Source organism: Budorcas taxicolor, chromosome 2 (assembly GCF_023091745.1).
Source record: "Budorcas taxicolor isolate Tak-1 chromosome 2, Takin1.1, whole genome shotgun sequence".
NCBI lineage: Eukaryota > Metazoa > Chordata > Mammalia > Artiodactyla > Bovidae > Budorcas > Budorcas taxicolor.
The window spans coordinates 109,651,413-109,674,267 of record NC_068911.1 but is presented as its reverse complement, the minus strand read 5'-3'; the positions used below and the strand labels follow the sequence as shown (position 1 = coordinate 109,674,267).

The 22,855-nt window shown below is 34.9% G+C and overlaps 1 protein-coding gene across 3 annotated transcripts in view; it reads left to right on the top strand.

Moving 5' to 3' along the window:
• Positions 1 to 246: 246 nt before the first annotated feature.
• Positions 247 to 22,855, top strand: part of SLC35F5 (solute carrier family 35 member F5) — a 37,764-nt gene continuing 15,155 nt past the window's right edge. For 2 of the 3 annotated variants that reach the window (XR_008201262.1, XM_052660044.1), the window contains exons 1-11: positions 247 to 490; positions 1,352 to 1,442; positions 1,593 to 1,734; positions 4,541 to 4,684; positions 6,892 to 6,954; positions 9,970 to 10,051; positions 11,590 to 11,780; positions 16,857 to 16,938; positions 17,693 to 17,780; positions 19,900 to 19,964; positions 22,154 to 22,258. Coding sequence is in view for 2 of the 3 variants with exons in the window: in XM_052660044.1 (XP_052516004.1) it covers positions 451 to 490; positions 1,352 to 1,442; positions 1,593 to 1,734; positions 4,541 to 4,684; positions 6,892 to 6,954; positions 9,970 to 10,051; positions 11,590 to 11,780; positions 16,857 to 16,938; positions 17,693 to 17,780; positions 19,900 to 19,964; positions 22,154 to 22,258 (1,093 nt within the window). In the remaining variant the exon portion in view is untranslated. Of the gene's footprint in view, positions 491 to 1,351; positions 1,443 to 1,592; positions 1,735 to 4,540; positions 4,685 to 6,891; positions 6,955 to 9,969; positions 10,052 to 11,589; positions 11,781 to 16,856; positions 16,939 to 17,692; positions 17,781 to 19,899; positions 19,965 to 22,153; positions 22,259 to 22,855 lie in introns of those variants that run through there. The other variant, XM_052660054.1, reaches the window with a different exon arrangement.

Here is a 22,855-nt window from a genome sequence, read left to right as displayed (position 1 = left end):
CTTCCCATCTCCTCTCTTGCCGTCCCAGCGGCATCTTCTCGCTCTGTGCCCAGCGCCAGTCAATAGACAAACTACCCTAGAGGTACACCCTCCCGCCGCCTGCAGTCGCGCGGTCGTGACGAAACCCGTGCGCCACAGTCCTTGGGCCGGGGAGAGGGGCGGGGCCGCAGGCCGGGCTGGCAGGCTGGCCGGCCGGGGGCGGGGCCGGGGCCAGGGTCCAGCTCCGGGCCTCCGCGGCCATCGCTGCCTGCGCGGTTCCTTACCTTCGCCCGCCCCCAGCCCTCCCGAACCGAGTGGAGCCGGTTGGCATCGGCAGCGTCGCCCCGAGGGCCACCGCGGCTTCTGGGGCTGGGCCTGCGCGCAGCGCAATGACAGGCGGTGAGAGAGCTCTCTGAGTCTGAGGCCGCGGCCGTGGCCCTGGGCGGCGGCGGGTCCAGGCCGGGTCCGCTCATGGTGCCGCCACGACACCATCCCGGGGCAGGAAGGCCAGGTAAGTAGGCACAGGAGGGCCGCGAAATCACTCGGAACCGAAGCCGGGGACCGAGAGCCCTGAACAGCCCCGCTCTTCAGCCTCTGGTAGCAGCCGAGGTGCTCTGACCGAAATGGCCACAGTGTCTGGGGACCTATTGAGGGGGAGGCTGACAGGGGCGCGCGAGCCCAGTCTAGACTCTGGTAGTTGAGGAAGCTGCTCGGCGCCGCCGCCTCAGGGCTTTAATCTTCTCCGGGGAGACGTCACTGCCTTAACTTTTTTTTTTTTTTTTCCTTCCTGGAAAAAAGTAAGATTCCCTTGAACAGCTGTTACCCCACCCACCTCGTGAATGACTATTTCAGATCGAAATAGTAGACACAGTGACAGGGGTGGGTGGGGGAAGCGTGGAGGATCCTTTCCCTTGACCATGTGAGGTGCTTGGAAACGTGCCCCCAATACTCAAAACAAATCACTTCCTCTCAAATCTGCCAAGATCACTCAAGATCTGGGACGGAGAAGACACTTAGAAACAGGCGCGTGTCTAGACACTGTCCCGGGGTTGGGTACCTCTGGAGAGTAGCAACAGCGGCGAATCCAGTTCGGTCTTTATGAAACTATTATGAAGCTGTTCTTCACTAGTTAAGTATTCTTAAATATGCTGTTTGTTGAATTTTGCTTTTTTTCTTTGTACCGTGTTCTTTGAGTATAATTTGAAATGTGTAGTAGATAACATAAGTGTAGAGAAAAATGTCAGTTATATTTCACATACTTTGATATTCTTTCATTTGCTTTCATTTTAAAGGTGAAGAGTGAAAAAGAGCTTATGAGTCTTATTTTGAGTGGTTGATGTTTTCACAAGCATTATTCTGTGGTGATTTTTAGGTGCGCTGAGTTCTTCACCTCCGTTTAGACTCAGATCTGCTAAGTTTTCAGGCATTGCTCTTCAGGATCTCAGAAAGGCCTTTAAAATAAGGTAAATTCAACACTTTAAAAAAACAAAAACTGTATGACTTTGAACATTAGCTTAACAAATGTCATACTTCTGTTGTACTTATATTCTCATTTTTATATGGTTATTTTTTAAAGATCCTTTCTAATGTGATCTGTGTTTTTCTAAAAACAGACTGCAAATGGTGTGTGTGTTTATCATGAACCGAATGAATTCCCAGAGCAGTGGTTTCACTCAGCGAAAGCGAATGGCTCTTGGGATTGTTATTCTCCTACTTGTTGATGTGATATGGGTTGCATCCTCAGAACTTACTTCGGTATGTAAGCCTTATCTAGGAATGTTGCTGTGTTATTGAAATATCATTATATCTCTAGCCATTACTGTCTCTTATGCCCACTTAAGCGGTATTTTGAATATTGTTAAATTTTCTTTTATAACGAACTAGTATCAATTCAAGTTGAAGCTAAAAGGATACTGTTTTTATTGTTTCATGCAGTTTTCTTAAATCCCTAAAAGGAGGTTATTTAGAAAATGAGATACATGCCTATTTTCTTAATATTTGTGGGTTTTTTGTTTTTTTTTCCCGCTAAATTTATTTCTTTTTTTATAAATACTATTTTCTAGTGGAACAACCATCCAGGAGTCACCATTTAGTAGAAAGTGAAAATACTTTTGGACAAATGAGTGAAAGTGATCCGAGTTTTCATGTATGGTCACTATTGTACACATACATTGGTGCATGGACATTTATGTGCTTGCTGATTTAAACGTTCCTGTGAAGTACATGTATAGAGTGATTGCCTATAATTAAATTTTATTGTGTTTTTATTGATGACCTATTGGTAGTAATGTGGTATTTTGAGTTTACAAGATAGTTTTTCTTTCAACTTGTATAGGTACTTTATTCACTTTAGTTAATGATCTCTGCAAAAATTTATTTTCAGAAATTACTGTGTTTCAAATTACATGTTGCTATCTTAAGGCAAAAGGAAGACTAGCATTTATAAAATGAACTTAAATGTCAAAGGAAGCAGTGTGATACTGCTGGTCATCCCATGTGGTAGCTAAGTAAATAGTTGACATTGACATTGTATCTGATGAATAAATTTTTAGCCTTTTTGGAATTAGACTCTGGAATACATTAGGCCATTGATTTTTCACTCTTCTACAAACTTTTTTTTTCTCAAGATTAGCATTCTGTAGTTAAACTACAAAGAAATCTGTTTAATGTTGATAAGGAAATAAGTTTATCTTTAAAATTTTATTTTAGTTTTAAATAGTTTAGTTTTTTTTATTGTGTTGGTTACTTCCTTTGACATCACAACATGAGGCCAGTAATGGCTACAAGTCTTACTTTGAATGATGCCAATTTGAGCACTGTAAGTTCCTCATCAGTCTTTAGGTAGTTGTTGAATATCCATATGATTATTGTCCAGATAGAGTATTTCACTAGAGGTTATAAAATGTTGATTTTTCTAAGGATCATTCCTTCTGCATTTATTACTTGGAATTCTTTAAGGAGAACTTTTCTGCAACTACTATTTGGTTGTCCTGAAACATGGTTCATATAGGAAAGTTTGGATAAATCTTTATTCCTTTTCTTTATTCATTTTAAATTAATGTTACCTAGCAACTTCCAGAAATAACCATTGAGCATTTTTTGTATATCATTATACATTTATGGATTTTTGTATGTTTGATGTGTTTTAAACAATTGTGGTTATTAATTACTAAATGTAAAATTAGATAGCCAATGGAAATTTGCTGTATTTGCTCTATGACACAGGGAGCTCAAATCCACTGCTCTGTGACAACTTAATGGATTGGATGGGGTGAGAGGTGGGGAGGCTCAAGGGGGCAGGGACATACATATATACCTATGGCTGATTCATGTTGATATATGGCAGAAACCATTACAATATTGTAAAGCAATTATCCTCCAAATAAAAGTAAATAAATTTAAATTAAAAAAAAGAAATAGGATTGTGTTTATTATCCCTTTGATGCTTAAACTGCCCTATCTTTGGCCAGTGAGAGCACCTTTAAATTGTCTCTAGTGTCCTTTTTCAGTAGGACCCCATCCTGTTTGCCTTCTAACACAAAATGTCCTAGACTTATGTCATACATTCCTGCCTTGGATTTGACCCTTTCTTCAAGGATCAGTGGTTTTTTTGTTTTCAAAATGGTACAGATTATCATCTGGATTCTTGTGGTGCTTATTTCTTATGGGTTATTTTTTTCTAGGGCTTTCAATGCACATAACTAGGATTTTTTTTTTTTTAAATAAAAATTATGAGTTCTTTCTGATATTTTCAATTTAAATGATGATTACAAGGATATCCTATGTAGTGCAGAGAACTGTATTCAATACCATGTAATAACTTATAATGGAAAAGAATCTGAAAAAGAATATGTATTATATATATATATATACACACACACACAAACCTGAATCATCTTGCTGTACACCTAAAACTAACACAGCATTGTAAATCAACTATACTTAAAAAAAAAATCAAACAAAAATGATAACTGCAGGGTTTTTTTTTTTTATAACTTCCTAATAACTGTAAACTTCACGCAGTTTTCTTATTAGCCCATACTTTTCCATTGGCTTTCTTTGTGCTATTTCCTCTGTTTGGGCTATTATTTAGCCTTTCAGATATGGATCAAGAATAGCTTCTTTTGAAAAACTTCTATAACCTTCAAAATGATCTTTCTTTGGTATTCCCATAGTACCCTATACCCCACTGTCATGGTATTAGCATATTACACTGTGTATTCTTTGTATCTATATCTATCTGTATATATAAAATCTGTATCTTTATATCTCCTCCCAGGAAAGCCTGTCTTATTTTGCCTTAGTCCCTAATATAGATGCTGTTGCACAGTAGTAGGTTTTCAGTGCAAACTGAAAACTTTTTTTTGCAAGTTGTTTAGAAATATTATGCTTTGCATGTAAGAAAAAGACAATATTCAGAAATGAATTAAAAATATTTTTGTAATCTCTTTTGATCTTTCCAAACGAGCATTTAGAGTTAAAAATCATGTTATAATCTTATTTTATTGGAAATGAGTAATTAGGTTTGTCTCATAGTTTGTGTAACTGTTTTCCTTCACAGTATGTTTTTACTCAGTACAACAAACCATTCTTCAGCACCTTTGCAAAAACATCTATGTTTGTTCTGTACCTTTTGGGCTTTATAGTTTGGAAGCCTTGGAGACAACAGTGTACAAAAGGATTTCGAGGAAAGCATGCTACTTTTGTAAGTTTTAAATTTCAAGTGTTTGTTGGAGAGGGGGTTTTCAGTTTTTCAAAGTACTAGTTTCTTGAAAGATGTCAGATTTTAAGTTGTTCATGAATGAAAATAGCATGATATAAGAAAAACTTACTTTTGTCGATACTTTAAATTTTTTCTAATCAGCTTGGCATCAGAATATTTTGTGAAAGATCAAAGGTACATAATCAGTTTCTTTCCCTTACCTCTTTCTTTCCCTGAGTTGTTAAATATTATTTCAGTTCAGTTCAGTTCAGAACATGTGGAGAAAATGATGGAAGATAAGGGATAAGAAGAGTATCTAGAGTTTTGGTCATTTGCAGACCAGATGAATATCATCTAATTAGTTGATTATAGAAGAAAAATAATTCAAAGTTTGTATGTTAAAATGAAAATAACATATTTCAGGGCATTTTTCAGATGTTTGGCCAATCAGATTATATTCTTTCATTAATGTGACATACATGCTTGTTTTTAAGTGTTGGAAAAAATGACAGTTTATGTAGTGATACATCTTCCTTGTAGTGGAAACTCAATTTTTGATAATGAAGAATATAAAACTATCTCTTACATTAATTCTTTTCTTTTTCTTTTTTTTTTTAGATTCTCTATCCCTCTCTTTCTTTTTAAAATTTTGGTAACATATACATAACATCCAGTTTACCATTTTAATCATTTTGTTCTTTTATCCTGTTTTTATTGTAATCAAATATATATAACATAAAATTTACTATTTTAACCATTTTAAAATGTGTAGTTCAGTAGAATTAGGTACACTTATTTTGCTGTGTAACCATTACCACTATCCATCTCCAGAACTTTTTTATCATCCCAAGCAGAAACTCTGCTTGAATGCCCACTCTTTCCTTCTCCCAGCTTCTGGTAACCTGTGTTTTATTTTCTATTTCCATAAATCCTTTTCTTTTATGTGTACTACTTTTTGTGAATTAAAATAATATTATTTCTTGTCTTAGCTAAAGAATGCATGCTTGAGAAATGAACTTTTTAGATTTTTATCAGGCTTTTCAGTAATTTTTGAGGTAAAGACTAGAAATTATACTCCTGCGCACAAAAACTTACCAAAATTATGATTGTGTGTAGTTTTTACTTTGCAAAAGTTAAGATGTATACATTATAGAAATGCACGTTCATTGTAGTATTACATGTAGGAATATGTTACATGTGTATTAATACATGTACATTGTTGAAAATTTTAAAGATATAGAGGAACAAAACAAAATAATAAATTCTACCATTCAAGGAATAATCACTGACAGTATTTTGGCATATATACTGTCACTGTTTTACATGTGTGTACTTTTGTTTCACTTTTTATAAAAATGAAATTGTACTGTTACATCCTGTTTTATCACTTGCTTTTTGTGCTTGATAGTATATCATGAACAACTTTTTATGAAACTGAACATTGCTGAAACATTTTTCAGTGTTAAGTATTTTATAATTGCAGTAGTAATAATGTTCATTGTTGGAGACAAATTATGTTAACAGGAAGAATAAGAATAATCTATTTGTACTCTTGCCATTCTAAGACCACGATAAATATTTGATACTATCCGTCGATACCTATTTATATATATATATATTAAAAAAGATTTGTAGCAGAAATAGGTTTGGTATATATATATTGCTTTCTAACCTGACTTGATTTTTCATTTACTATATCATGAATACTATTCCAGACAAATAAACATTTGTTATCATTGTTTCCTATTTTATTTAACTAACAATTTTTAGAGTGTTTTCACTTTCTCTTTTGTTATAAATAAATAGGAATGCCTTTGTATTCATATGTAGTTATTTACTTAGGCTGAATTCCTAAAAGCATAATTGCTGGGTAAAACACCTAGTGATTTTATAGCTTTTGATTCTTTTCACTAAATTAGTATCTATAGTAGTTTCATCTGATTCATGTCTGTTAGCAGTATATAAGATTGAACTGTTAGCAAAACCCTAATGATTTGCCAGTAGGATAGGTAGGCAGTGATATCTTGTTTAATTTTCATGTTTTTGGTTACTTTTTTCATGATTTGTTGCATAGTAGAATTCTTCTGTGAGTTGTCCATATCTTGTCCATTTTTCTAGATTGACTCTTCCTTACTGATTTGAGCTGTGACTCACATCAGTTCTACTTTGTAACACGAGTTTAATCAAATTTTATGTCTCATAATTTGTAGTTTGCAGATGCTGAAGGGTACTTTGCTGCTTGCACAACAGATACAACTATGAATAGTTCTTTGGTAAGTGTGTCTTTTCTCGTCAGGGAGAGACTGGGTAGAGTTGACCATGGCAGGAAGGACTGAAATAACTTTGATAGCACCACAGCTATGTTAAGATAGTTATATCTCCATGTTAGGTGCTCTCCACAAGAGTTGTAATTTGGTACTTTCTTTTTTTTGGTACGTTCTTTGCTTAGAGATACCTGGGGCCTAGAAGCAAGCAATTCAGCCACCTCTAAGGGGAGAAGGGAAGAGGAAATTAGTTAAGGAGTGAAAAGAGAAAAGGAAGTCCTTTGTTTCTTACTGCCTTTGTCACATCATGTTTGTTATATTTTATCACTTAGAAGCAAATGCATTTACTTGAAACAGACTCTGTAAGTAGATTGTGTATTCATTTCACAAATTTTTAAGAGCACTTAATATATTAAACAGTTCTTCTAGATTCTTGAAATATAGCTTATGCTCCAGTGTGTGTTTGAGGAAGGGAGAGAGACAGATAATAAACAAGCTTACAAAGGAATTAACATAGTCACTCTATTTAAGCTTTTATACTTTTTTTAGATCATTACTAAGTTATCTATTTAAAATGTATCATTCCAAGTGTGTTATTCTATTTGAGAAAGATTTTAAAGTTTCTCTAAAATTTAGTACCAATTTATGAAGTACTAGCTTGGTGACCTTATTGACAGTACTATCTTTTAGTTCATCTGGCTCTTAGAACTACGGTTGCTTGCAAGATAGGTTATTTGGTGCAGTGTAGGGTTTGTTAACAGAGAAGGCAATGGCACCCCACTCTAGTACTCTTGCCTGGAAAATCCCATGGAGGGAGGAGCCTGGAAGGCTGCAGTCCATGGGGTTGCTGAGGGTCAGACACAACTGAGCGACTTCTCTTTCACTTTTCACTTTCATGTATTGGAGAAGGAAATGGCAACCCACTCCAGTGTTCTTGCCTAGAGAATCCCAGGGACGGGGGAGCCTGGTGGGCTGCTGTCTATGGGGTCGCACAGAGTCGGACATGACTGAAGTGACTTAGCAGTAGCAGGGTTTGTTCAACTTAGAGAAAGTGTCATTCCTTTTCTCTCTCAGATCTTTAGTGTCAACAAGACTAATAATTGGGAATTCCCTGATGGTCGAATGGTTAGGATCCTGTGCTTTTACTACTGAACGTATGTGTTTGATCCATGATCAGGGAACTAAGATATTACAAAGCTGCGCAGCGCAGCAAAAAACAAAACAAAACAAAAACAAAACCCACAATAACAACAGCAAAAAGAAAAGTAGGGGTAGAAAACACAAGACTAATATCAGTTGTCTCTGTCAGTGTAGAAGACAAGAGTTGAAATGGCAACCTACTCTTCTACTGCTGCTGTGCTGTGCTCAGTCATGTCTGACTCTTGGGACCCCATGAACTATACGACCTCATGAACTATAGAGCCCTCCAGGCTCCTCTGTCCATGGGATTTTCCAGGCAAGAATACTGGAGTGGATTGGTCTTCCCAACCCAGGGATCAAACCCTATCTCTTGCATCTTTTGCATTGCAATATTGCAGATGTTTCTTCACCACTGTGCCACCTGGGAAGGCCTACTATTTTGCTAAGTTTTGCCATTATCTGTAAGATGGACATGTCAAACTGTTTTAGGTCAAATGCTGTAATGCAATAAAGAGACTCTATTTCCAAATCCTGTTATCTCTTCATTTACTGAATATTTTCAATTGACAGAGTCTGTATCAGGAGTTAAATAAAAATAAAAAATATTTTTTGTTATTTAAGAAACAGTGTCTTTGGAGAATTGTACCTTGAATACAGAGCATCTGAGAAACATTTGCAAGAACAGTTGAGGCATTTAGAACCACTTAAAAATGTAGAAAGAAAGCTGAGTGCTGAAGAATTGATGCTTTTGAACTGTGGTGTTGGAGAGGACTCTTGAGAGTCCCTTGTACTGCAAGGAGATCCAACAACTCCATCCTAAAGGAGATCAGTCCTGGGTGTTCATTGGAAGGATTGATATTGAAGCTGAGACTCCAATCCTTTGGCCACCTCATGCGAAGAGCTGACTCATTTGAAAAGACCCTGATGCTGGGAAAGATTGAGTCCAGGAGGAGAAGGGGATGACAGAGGATGAGATGGTTGGATGGCATCACCAACTCAATGGACATGAGTTTGGGTGAACTCTGGGAGTTGGTTATGGACAGGGAGGCCTGGTGTGCTGTGATTCATGGGGTCGCAAAGAGTTGGACACGACTGAGCGACTGAACTGAACTGAACTGAAAAATGTAGATCTTTAGAGCATGGTTAGACAAACCTGATTTTAATTCTGTTGTCTGCCACTCAATTATTTTATATCTCAACTTCTAGAAAAGTTCCTTTAAAATTCCGTTTTAAGTTGTGAGGACTAATGAGAAATGTAAGTTTACCTGCTCTGGACATGAGAAGTAAGAACTGATAAGAGGAAGCTATTTTTCTATCTATTAATCTAGTTAAGATTTTTAGGAATTTTTGGTTTTAGGTGACTCAAGTCGTAAGGGGAAGCAATTTGGCAAATTTGTATATATATTATACATGTGATTATCTGTTCATTTTCTGCCTTCCCCATTAGACTGACTGATCATTGAGAACAGAGATTTTGTTTCTATTCACTGTTTTATCCCCAGGACCTAGAACAGTACCTGACACAGTAGGAGCTCAATATATATATCTTAAAAAGAATGAATGAAAAGAAATGGGAGATAATCTATTAGCTGAGAGAGGTCTGCTTTTATGATATTTAAATGTTGAATATCATAATGTGCCAGTGCTGTCCGATTACATTTCTAAGCTTTAAACTTATTCTTTCTTTGTACCTGAGTAGATCATTTGAGTTTCCTTTTTAAGTTTTAAAAATGCATTTTGGGAAAATTATGCTGTATAAGCATGGTGGTGAAAGGCTCTGTTTTGGGTGGTATCTGTGTCTATAAACCATTCACTTAAATTTAACCAGTGTATCAGATATTATACTTGCTGTTTATATTTGTTTCTGTTTTTGCTGCATTCCAGAGTGAGCCTCTATATGTTCCTGTGAAATTTCATGATCTTCCGAGTGAAAAATCTGAGAACACAAGCATTGATACTGAAAAAAGTAAGCAAAACTTCAAATTTTGTAACTTAGAAATGGATGAAAATTTTAGCTTTTCATTCAAGCCATTCTAAAACTTAGTGGTTCTGTGGGTTGCCTGAGATCACCTGGCAGGTCTTCTGTTCCATGTGATATTGGTTCAGCCTATAGTTGTCTGGTAGTTTGACTGGAAGTTTTCATTAATTCAGTGGAAATAGCTTCCAAATACCAGAAATCTCTATGGTGTTATTATAAACATAGATTTATTTTTTAATGAACCATATTTTCTCTAACCAGGCCATCAAAGATGTTGATAGTGAATTACAGGAGTTTTCCTAGTTGTGAATGTGATAAGGAAAGCCAGCTTCTGTGTAAGGTACAGAACTTATCCATGATATTCTCTTGCAAGTAATGGAGCTATAGAAGAATGTTCTGCATGCTTGACTAGGAAAATAATTCTGATAAATTGAATATCTATGAGGAAAAATCCAAATAAGCTTTTACTATAAATGCTGGACTGGATGAGTTACAAGCTGAAATCAGGATTGCCAGGAGAAATAACAACCTCAGATATGCAGATGATACCACTCCAATGGCAGAAAGTGAAGAGGAACTACAGAACCTCTTGGTGAGGGTGAAAGAGGAGAGTGGAAAAGCTGGTTTAAAACTCAGTATTAAAAAAGTTAAGATCATGGCATCTTGTCCCATCACTTCATGGCAAATACAAGGGGAAAAGATGGAAGCAGTGACAGATTTCCTCTTTTTGAGCTCTAAAATCATTACTTTACTGACAAAGTTCCTAGTCAAAGCTATGTTTTTTCCATTAGTCATGTATGGATGTGAGAGTTGGACCAAAAAGAAGGCTGAGTGTGAAAGAATTGAAGCTTTTGAACTGTGGTGTTGGAGAAGACTCTTGAGAATCCTTTGGACTGCAAGGAGATCAAACCAGTTAATCCTAAAGGGAGTCAGTCCTGAGTGTTCATTGGAAGGACTGGTGCTGAAGCTGAAGCTCCAATACTTTGGCCACCTGATGCGAAGAACCAACTCATTGGAAAAGACCTTGATGCTGGGCAAGGTTGAAGGCAGAAGGAGAAGAGGGCCACAGAGGACAAGATGGTTGGATGGCATCACCGATTCACTGGACATGAACTTGAGCAAACTCTGGGAGATGGTGAGGGACAGGGAGGCCTGGCATGCTGCAGTCCATGGGGTTGCAAAGAGTTGGACATGACTTTGCGACTGAACAACATAGATGCTAAAATAATATTCATACAATATCCTGAATCAGTCAGTTGTGTGTGTATACAGTTGAAGAAACTTTATTTGAATATTGGTCTCATTTTAAAATCTTCAAAATGTTTTATAAATGGAAACATTTTTCCTGCAAACTGTTTTGAATAAGCAGAGCTGTCCCATATAATAATGTAACTTTTTTTTTACTGTTCAAATGTGATCATAGATTTATTAAATTATATGCATTTATCATTATATTAAAACTTGTAACTTTTGTTGGGTGTGAGGGGAAATGTTTAATGATTTTGTACTATATTTTTCCTTTTAAGTTCCCAAAAAGTCTCGTGTAAGATTTAGTAATATTATGGAGATTCGACAACTTCCATCAAGCCATGCGTTGGAAGCTAAGTTGTCGCGCATGTCATATCCTACTGTGAAAGAACAAGAATCCTTACTTAAAACTGTGGGGAAACTTACGGCAACTCAAGTAGCAAAAATTAGCTTTTTTTTTTGCTTTGTGGTAAGTCTTCTCTGTATTGTATGTTTGGAATTTGAATTTTAAGACAGTATACATACCAACAATATACTATGGAAGTGTAAGACAATTTAGGTTGCTTACTCATGACTCTAAACTCTGTTATCTGTCATCAGAGGGAAATTAGAGTATGAAAGTTAATAATTACTAGTCATATGTGAAAGAATGTAATAAATACTGTACACTACAACTACTCATATATATTTAGAATTTGAATAATAAATAGTTATTTTATACTATGATATATATTAATACAAATGCTAGTAAATATCCAGGTAAGAGTTTGCATTGACTGCATTGATTTCTTCAAATAATTGCTTTTTTAGTTTTACTTTAAATTCGTATGTGTGCTGTCGCTTCAGTTGTGTCTGATTCTTTGCGAACTTATGGACTATAGCCCACCAGGCTCCTCTGTCCATGGGATTCTCCAGGCAAGAATACTGGAGTGGGTTGCCATTTCCTCCTCCAGAGGATCTTCCCAACCCAGGATTGAGCCCCAGTCTTTTATGTCTACCGCATTGACAGGCAGGTTCTTTACCACTAGTGCCACCTGGGAAGCCATATAAATGTGGTCAAAATTTTACAAGTATTCATAGTAAACATTTTTTCAGAATATTTTATTGTATTATAGCTTCTCAATTATTTTGATATAGAAACCGAAAAATATGCTTAATGTTTCACATAAAAAATTCATTTAGCAAATAAAATATTATTTTAGGCTAATCTTGGATTAGACAACTTGTCTGAGTTAGTAAAAACTCTGATTTACAATTTAAAAATGAATTTTAGTACTCAGCCTATTCCAAGGTTGTTTTGTATGAACCTTTGGGATTTAAATATATACTGAGCATTTAAAAAAACTAGGTAATGATGCAGTGCTAATGTCAATATTATTAGCCTGATTATTAGATTTTTTTTTTACATTAGTTTTACTTCATATATACTGCATAGCCAATTTTTCACCATCCTCTGCCTGAACAACCTCTGTTTTAGTGATACCTTGATTAATATATTCAGGAATGAAAATCAAAGAATCTTTGGGAGTTGTAATATGGTAACTACATATGTAATAAGGTTAACTTAAAGGCTTATGTATTTAGATTATACTATTATGATTTCCATTTCTTTGTTTTAAATGTGTAAGCCAAGACTAAAATTAATTAATTTTATCTCTTAACTTTTAAAGGAGACATGAGGTGAAACACAAAGAATCTATATAGTAAAAGTTTAAAAGGAGGAGGGAGATAAGAACCAGATTAAACAGATAATGTCTGTATAGGGGGCAAACTGATGGTGGAATGGGTTGATTATGTCAAGAACTTCCACTAAAAGAAAGCACACAATTTATCTCTAGGCAGTTTGACAGGAAGGAAAGAAGGAAACCTTTCTGATTTATATAGTTTGTTGTCTATTAAAAAGAAGTACTTCTCTTTATTGATAAAGTTAACTTTTTCCCAACTCAAAACTGAGAGAATAAATTTCATAGGCAGCAAGACATTGTTCTGTATAGCAGATTTACAGGTAGATATGCGCAGATAATAACCTTTTAGAAAGATTGAAGTAAAATATACATATCACAAGGCTTACTATTTTAATTATTTTTAAGTGTACATCTCAGTGGCATTAAATACATTCACACTGTTCTGCAAACATCTCCAGTGCCTGTCAGGAGAACTTTTTCATCTTGCAAAACTGAAACTCTATACCCATTAAATGATAATTTCCCTTTCCCACCTCCCTTAGCTGCTGACAGCTACCATTTTATTTTTTGTCTCTATAAGCTTAACTGCTCTGAGTACCTCATTTAAATAGAATTATACAACATTTTTCCTCTTGTGACTGGCTTATTTCACTTCATAGTTTAATAAATTATTCTTATTCTTCAAGGTTTATATTTGTAACATGTGTCAGAATATTTTTCTTATTAAGGCTGTATAACAGTCCATTTTGTGTATATACCACATTTTATTTGTTCATCCATTGATATACACTTGGATTGCTTCCACTTTTAATAGTCTTTTTTGAAAAATCAACCTTAAGTAAATTAATATAAGAGCAGGGAGCTATGTTAATCTTTAGTAAAGGCATTTCTGTAGAAAGTCAGAGTAGTACAGTCCAGGAATTCAACTTTTTAGAAACCTGACTCAATAGAGTGATAAGCTTAGTTGAGGTCTAGAGCAGTGCTATTCAGTAGAAATATAATGTGAGCCTCAAATATAGGTCATATATGTATTTTTAAATTTTCTAGTAGCCACATTAAAAAAAGAGTTTTTTTTTTCTTGTATCCTTATTTGAGAATTATTTGAAAATTTAGATGTTTTAGAATTTTGCCAACCATAAATGAGTTTTTGTATTCCATCAACTGCAGGGCTCATAATGAGGCTTTGTACTTAGTATAATGTCTTTCATCTTTGGCCTTTGTAACACGTTATGGGCCTTAATTAATTCTTTGTTTTTCTTTTATTGGAGTATAATTACTTTACAACGTTGTGTTAGTTTCTGCTGTGCAAAGTGAATCAGCTATATGTATACATATATCCCTTCTCTCTTGAGCCTCCCTCCCACCCACTCCATCCCACTCCTTTAGGTCATCACAGAGCACTGAGCTGAGATCCCCGTGCTGTATAGCAACTTTCCACTAGCAATGTTTTGCACATGGTAGTGTATGTATGTCAATCCTCACCTCCCAGTTCGTCCCACTCTCCCCTCCCCAGCTGTGTCCACAGGTCCTCTCTCTAAGTCTGCATCTCAGTTTCTACCCCGCAGATAGCCTCATTGGTACCATTTTTCTAGATTCCATATATATTTGTTAATATATGATACTTATTTTTCTCTTTGTGAGTTACTTCACTCTGTGTGACAGACTCTAGGTCCATCCATACCACATAAGTAAAGTTAATTTTAATACTATATTTTTATTTAATCCGCTGTATGTATATAAAACACTTGAACATACTGTTGATATAAAGATGGATGAGATGGTTTGCATTCTTTTTTTTGTACTAAAATCTTCTAAACATTTCAATTTTAAAATATTTCTTTCTATTTCATTTCAATTTCTGTTTTTATTTCAATTTCTAAACATTTCAATTCAAGCTAGCCATATTTCATTTGCTTAATAGTGACATGTGGCTAGTGGCTACTGTATTGGACATTGCAGTTCAAAAGGAGTTAATTACTGTATTTGCCAGCCCTCCTTTAATTATTTTGTCTCATTAGGGCTTATGGTGTTATAGTTTTTTTTCTGTAAAAGCCAATTTAGGTCTCACAAGCTTTTACGCTAATTTTAAAATTAATTACCACTCATGAAATAATGAAGTATTATATAAATTATTTGTGATAGCTCAATTATTAGTAAGTGGTTGTCCTCAACTCTGAAATAATGAAGAGAAACATTGTAAAAATAATTTTTACTGGAGGGTAATTGAGATGGTCTTCCTTTGTGATGAGGCTGTCTTGAGTTTGAGAGCCAGAGAATGGAGTTTGGGGAGAACTAGAGAGTGGGAAGATTTTTCTGGAAAGAGTTCATAGCTAATGATGAGTAGTTAGAATCTTTGCATTCCTACCATCTAAATGTTCTTATTTTATTTCTTTATCTTGCATTAGCAGAGAGCAGTGAGATTGTTTGGAAAGTGAGCACAGTATTTAAGTATTAAAATGGTAAGGAAAGTAGGTCAAGAAAGCTAATTATCATCTGATAAGCATTACCTATTCTTGCAGAAAATCTCCAAAAGATAATTAAAGGGCAGAATCTTGTGCTTCTTGTTTAGTGCATCAACTGCAAGCAACTGTGGCTCCTATTGCCATATATATTTGATATTACCCATCTTACCAGTTGCTAACCTCATTTTTTATTTAGATAGTCAAATGAAATTAGGATGTTAGAAGACTACAGATGGAATCAGAGTCTCTGCTGTGCTTTCAGTCTGGCTTTAGCTTACAGTACAGTGTAGACTGAATGGAGACTTCTAGGCTCTCAACCATCTGCTGCCTCCTAGCAGTGTGCTAAGATCATGTGTCTATACTGCTTCTTTGAAATATAAATGCTGATAATAATACCACTCACTTAACTAAAAGTTCTGAAAGAGATCAGGAGATGTCCCTCCCTTAACAGAGACAAATCATTCTCCAGCAGAACATGATTATCCAGTCCATCTGTTTAAGCAACAGAAAACAGGTAGACAAGCAGTTAATTTACTTAGACCACCAATCTGCTTCTTAATGTATGCTACATTAGGGACACTCATGCACATGTGTCCCAGGAGGCATATGCTAGAATGTTCTTTGTAGCATTTTTTGGAATAGTCAAAAAATGTCCACCAACAGAAAATGGATAAGTTGTAAATTGCATTAGAATATCTGATGGCAGTGAAAATAACTTTGTATGCACATACACACAAACATCAGGCTTCATCAAAAGAGGCCTTATTTCTTATTCTCTAAATCAAAGTGGGCCCAGGGTTGGGAATATAAGGATACCCTAGCCTAGATGAGCAAAAGGGAAGAAAGAAGGGGGAAAAAAATTCCCATAACTTGAAAACCTCCAACTATGAGAACTTTTGGTATTATGTCTCAAAACGGAGAATCAGAGAACAATCACAGTTAGCCAGTAAATTCACAGTATTCTTGGACATTCTAAAATTTCCAAAGTGAATACAGCCTTTTGTCTGTATCAGTCTGGCCAGTTCTACCTCCTTAAGCATCACCTGTTCAATTGATTTCTCTTAAACTTGACTTAGATAAATTTAATACTATCAGTGCTTAGAAAAATCAGATTTCAATGTTGATTTGATATTAAATTTATCCTAATTTTAAAAGAAGCCTGAAGAGTGCTAATTTTTAACCAATTTGTTCATTTCTAAAGGAAAATTGGATAGCAAAGATTTTTGGTCTGATAAAAATGTGTGTCTTCTTTTTAGGCCTGTGATTTTTCAATGCAAAACAAAATTTAAAACTTCTTATAATAGTATTTAGCGGGAGAAAAGAAGGAGGGGACTATAAATTATAATGACAAATACAAATAAGTCATTTATTAGGTTTCATTATTTTCTGTTTCTTCAGTGGTTTTTGGCAAATTTATCATATCAAGAAGCACTTTCAGACACACAAGTTGCTATAGTTAATATTTTGTCCTCAACCTCTGGTAAGAAATTTGTCTTATCTGTATTATAACTTGAGGCCTATTTCTGATATATATGTGTACATATAAATATTTTTATCTTGTTATAAATTATTTCATTCTTTTTAACATATATTAATGTATTATAACTACTACTTAATCTTTAAGTTTATACCATAGCCTTGTACTGTTTATATTCCTTCTAATACTTTACAGTATTTTCTATGCAATAAAAATACATTGTATATAAAGTTTTATAGGCTGACCCTTTGTATTGTAGCTGACTTTCCTTTCACATATTCTTTCTAAGGATATTTTTTTCAACCCTTTGGCTAAATGTGGTTGCTTATTTCAGATCTATAATTTGCCCTATGAAAGGTGTTTTATTTTTAAAATTAAATCAACTTCCAGGTCTAGAAGATAAAAAAAGTATTTTTGAGCTGTAAAAATAACTTCAGCACACATACTTGATTATGATGAGGTCAGAATGTTACTGTGAACGCTGAGTTTAACTCTCTTAGTAGTTTTAAAATAAATAGGACTGTACTTGATCTGTATTGGTGAGATAAACAGTTTAATATGGAGGCTGTTTCCATGTATGGTCTTTGAACATTTCAGCCTAGGTCATAGTCGTATTCTTAGTCATTTAAAAATGGCAAGATTTAAAAGTTAGGTAATAAGTAATTTACTTATTTAAACAATCAAGTTGGCAATAAATAATTTTGACAGTATTTATTTAAGCAAATGTATCTTTTTAAAAATCTTTTTCTTTCCACAGGACTTTTTACCTTAATCCTTGCTGCAATGTTTCCAAGTAACAGTGGAGATAGATTCACTCTTTCTAAACTTTTAGCTGTAATCTTAAGGTAAGAATATAGTATAATAGCTAGTTTGTTCTTAAAAATGCAGTGTTTAAAGCATTTCTGGTAGTGATAGAGGAGGGAAGTTTATATTATAATATATAGGCAGAGAAAATGAAGATAAAAGAAGGTTTTAAATGAACATCAGCTCTGCATCACATCCTTGGCTAGTTTTAGTTTTCAAAACCTTCCTAGGGAGCATAACTGAAGGGAGGATCTTTGGTTCCCATTCATGAGACTGAACTTAACTAAGTATTGTACTGACATTCATGCTTAACTGCATGTTATTACCCTCATAACCTCCCAAGTTTCTGTTTCCTTTTCTTGAAGCAAACTTCTCTTTTTGTTTAGTTTTTAGTTTTTACTTCTCCCATTTATAGAAATCTAACATGCAGAGTCCTCTGATTGTCTCAGCCTTAATCTTTTAGTTATTTTCTGTATAAGCCATCTGGCAATTTTGTATTACTATTTGCAATACAATACATAAGTACCATTAGTAACTAATTTAAATCTTTTATTTTTATTTAGCTTTGTGTTTATTTGTCTTGTCTTCCCTAGGAGATTTTAAACCATTGAAGGCTAAATCCTTGTTTTCTGCTTCTTTGTGTTATCAAAGGCCTAGCATAGGGCTTTGCTTACAGTCAGTACTCAAATAGATACATTGATTTGATGGAACTCTTGTTTTTGTAAGAGAAAATCAGAAATCAGAGAAAGTACCAGAATAATTTACCAGAAAGATTAGTGTTTTTGAGCTATCAGAGCTGGCTTTGAATCAGAGCTCTGTTTGCCCCTGGCCACTTCCCCTTAACTCTCTGAGAGGATTTCCCTGATGACAAAATGATGATAGTATCATCTAATTTACAGTTTCGTTTTGAAGTTTGGAAGGATGTATATAAAAAGTGATTATAATAGAGACTGGTTCTTGGCAGTCACATAAGTGGTATTTCTCTCTTTTAGATACAAGGGTAAATTGACAGTGGTAGTTTTCATGGGCAGTCTGGTTGAGCCAACTGATTTACCATTTAGACTTCATGGATGCTAGAAATTTATTCTTTTACATGACTGGCCCATGATTTAGCCAGACAAATTTTTACACTAGGAAAATACAGTATATTTATATTAGGGAAGTAATGAGGTTTATCCAGCTTTGTTCACAATTCATGCCTATTTCTAACTTTTCTTTGCATTGTTTTAATAAAAGTAGAAAGATGCACAGAAATAGAAAGACAATATAAGGCTCCATGAGGACGGGAATCACATCTCTCTTGTTCCTTGCTTAACCCAAACTATTGCTCAATAAGCAACAGTTGAATGAAGAAATAACATCTGATTTCTCTGCCTCCTTTATTTGGTCTTATTTTATCCATTAAAATGATGGAATTGTTTATTTAAATATTTAAGAATAATTTTACTGTTAATTTTGATTTTACCTGGTGGCTTAGTGATAAAGAACCCGCCTGCCAATGCAGGAGATGCAGGTTTGATCCCTGGGTCAGGAAGATCCCCTAGAGTAAAAAATGGCAACCCATTCCAGTATTCTTGCCTGGGAAATACCATGGACAGAGGAGCCTGGTAGGCTGCAATCCATGGGGCTGTACAGTCAGACAACTTAGTGACTAAACAGCCATAACAATAGCAAGAGTTATTACTATTACTAGGTTTATATGAGTTTAATACATGTACATTTCAAAAAAAAAGATTGAAGGAGGGATGACAAATTGACTTTTTCCTAATTGAAAGGCAGAAGATAAGCATAGCAAGTTAAGAACACTAGACTCCGGAAGTAGACTGCCTGCGTTTCAATTCCAGCTATGTGATTTTGGTCAAGTTACTTCATTTTTTTGTACGTTAGTTTTCTCAAGTGTAAAATGGGAATGGTAATGATAATAATACCTTTCTTATAAGGTAATGTCAGTCATTTTATGTGGATTAAATGAATTAATACAAGAACAGCACTTATAGTATATGGATATTATTCAGTATTAATTAAATCATCAATTCTTTGATGGTTTGACCTAAAGTTAAGATTAGTCTTTATTATTTGTAAATAACTTTGATCTTTATGATTAGTCTTTTAAAGGAATTTATTATGTTACTCATCAGTAATGACGGTTATTTCTCATAGCATTGGAGGTGTTGTGCTGGTAAATCTGTCAGGATCTGAAAAATCTCCTGGAAGAAACACAATAGGTAAGTATCTGACTCTGAATTCTTCCTGTTAGAGTATACAGGAAAGACCTGTGCATATCATTGTGCATGTGCACATACACACACGTGCATGCATATGCACACGTGTGCACACACATACATACACACAGAGGGTGGGCACTAATAAGGCTTTTATTTTAAAAGTTTTTCCTTTGGAAATAATGTAAGAAAATTAAAAAATAGAACACAGAACTCTCATATAACCTTCACCCAGATTCTCTTAACTGTTTATAACATACAGTTATAATACACAGAGAAGGCAATGGCACCCCACTCCAGTACTCTTGCCTGGAAAATCCCATGGATGGAGGAGCCTGGTAGGCTGCAGTCCATGGGGTCGCCAAGAGTCGGACACGATTGAGTGACTTCACTTTCACTTTTCACTTTCATGCATTGGAGAAGGAAATGGCAACCCATCCAGTGTTCTTGCTCGGAGAATCCCAGGGACGGGGGAGCCTAGTGGGCTGCCGTCTATGGGGTCACACAGAGTCGGACACGACTGAAGTGACTTAGCAGCAGCAGCTATAGTACAGGTTTAAAAATCAGGAATTAACAGCGATTACAGTCATTTTTATTTAGTCTGTAGGTTCTTTTCAAATTTCACCATTTTTTCCCACTAATGTTCTTCTTCTGGTCCAAGGTCATTCGTTGCGTTTAGATATCATGTCTCCTTGGTTTCCTTTAATCTGTGACTATCCCACTGCCATTTTTTGTCTTTATAACTTTAATATTTTTGGAGAATACTGTCCACTTTTTTGGTAGAATGTCCTTCAATTTATTTTTCTGGTATTTCTTTATGGTTAAATGTATATTGTTCAGTTTTGGCAAGAATACCAGGGAAGTGATACTGTGTCCTGACAAATCCATCATATCAAGAAGGCTCATGATATTTATTTGTTCTGTTACTAATGACATTAATTTTAAAGTGATGTCTGTCAGGTTGCTCCGATGTAGCTCCTAGTTTTTCCCTTTGTAAGTAATAAGCATCTTGTTAGAGATATGGAGACAATACATATATCCTGCCCATCATGCTTGCAGCCACTAATTTTGTCATTCTCTTCTGATTCTTACCTGAAACACTACTATGGTAAGCACTTAGTTTTTGATCCATTGTTTAGATTTAAAAGAAGAATCCAGCTTCCTTGGTTTCCTGTATACTTTCTTTAGATATTTAAAGTCCATTGAATAGAATAATGTTTTCTAAACTATTCCTGGATAGTGCCCAGGGAGCTGTGTCTCTTGAACTGTCTTAGCTCTTTCTCATCTAGAGCAGCTCTGTATGTTTAAAACAATACATGTGTTTTGTGTATGAGATTTTGTTGACAGGCTATTCTTTAATAGCAATAATAAATAAATGAAATGTTGAACTTTTGGATAATTGATTTAAAGCATTGAATGTGGTCACTTGGCAAATAACACCTTATTATAGCTGTTTTTAAAGGCTTACTTAAATGTTTCTGAGAGTGAGTTAATATATTAAAGAGAATCAATATTCATTACATAGGAAGGAACTGCTAGTGCTACATTATGTTAGATATTTTAGAACATTAAAAAATATAAATTATGTGTTTGTAGTTGTCAAGAAGTTTTTTCTTTTAATCAATATATATGATTGACAAAATGAAACCCCTAGAGAATAAAATCATACTAGATTCAACTGTAGTAAGTATTAAATTATCTAAAATAGAAGACAAGTAGGATGGAAGTTTAGTGGAGTAGAAAGAGGATGCTTGGTGACAGTGTGGGACTTTAAAAGAGTATTGAAGAAGGTGGTAGAATGTGTATTAAAATGATACATGGCAGTGGGGAGAACAATATAAATTGCCTAGAGTGGGAAGAAAACATTGTTAAGTTGGCTATGTCAGGTTTCAAAATTGTTTATGTACAGGAAGATAGGAAGTATGCACTTAAAAATTAAATACCAAAGTGTTGGTGTTACATGTATAACTGATTGGTTAAATCATCAAGGTGAATGATTTTGTATTTGTTGGTTTATACTTTTAAAGTCCTTCCTGTGTTCCTGGAGGACATGGATAAGGTAGGTTATACTTTATCTTTTCATATTTGAATAGTACTCATTTCTTGAAATAGGACCTGACTGTGTCAGATTTTAATTAAGTATGTGTTGAATGAGTTCGTGAACAAATACTTTATTATATTGACTTTTACAGGTTCCATTTGGTCTCTTGTTGGAGCCATGCTCTATGCTGTTTATATTGTTATGATTAAGAGAAAAGTAGACAGAGAAGATAAGCTGGATATTCCAATGTTCTTTGGTAAGAATATGTTTAACTTGTTGAGACTATGTACTCTGAATAATTAACTTAAGAGTTTTGTTTTTGTTTTTTGGAGGGAGTAGGGAAGGTTCCCTTCCCACTCCCCCATGTAATTCTTTAAAACCATTAGACTTTAAAGGTTATGAAGTCCACTCTCAGTGTTTTTCTCTTATCTTGTTCTGCATAATTGTGGACCTGAGGAAATGTTCACTCTCCCAATGTGAGGTAAAAGAAATTCTAATGTACCTTTCTCAAATTAATATCTTTAACCTGTAAATCAGATATTTTCCTCATTGATATCACAGGTTGTGCTGTTATAAGCATGTGAGGGTTTACCTGTTGTATTGTACATTTTGCCAATTTTGAATTGTTAGAAGCATAGGATTGGGGAAACGGCCCCAAAATGATGTCTAATACTATTTCTGTCTATGAGCTAATTTTTACTAAAAATTGTACATCATTTGCACTTTAAGACTCAGACTCTTTTATGACATAGATTTTTTAATTACTCAATTACAATTTCAGGCATCAATTGTTAATTTTGGTAAATGCCTAATAAAATTTATAAATTCTTATTGGCCTGAAATGAGCTCAGTA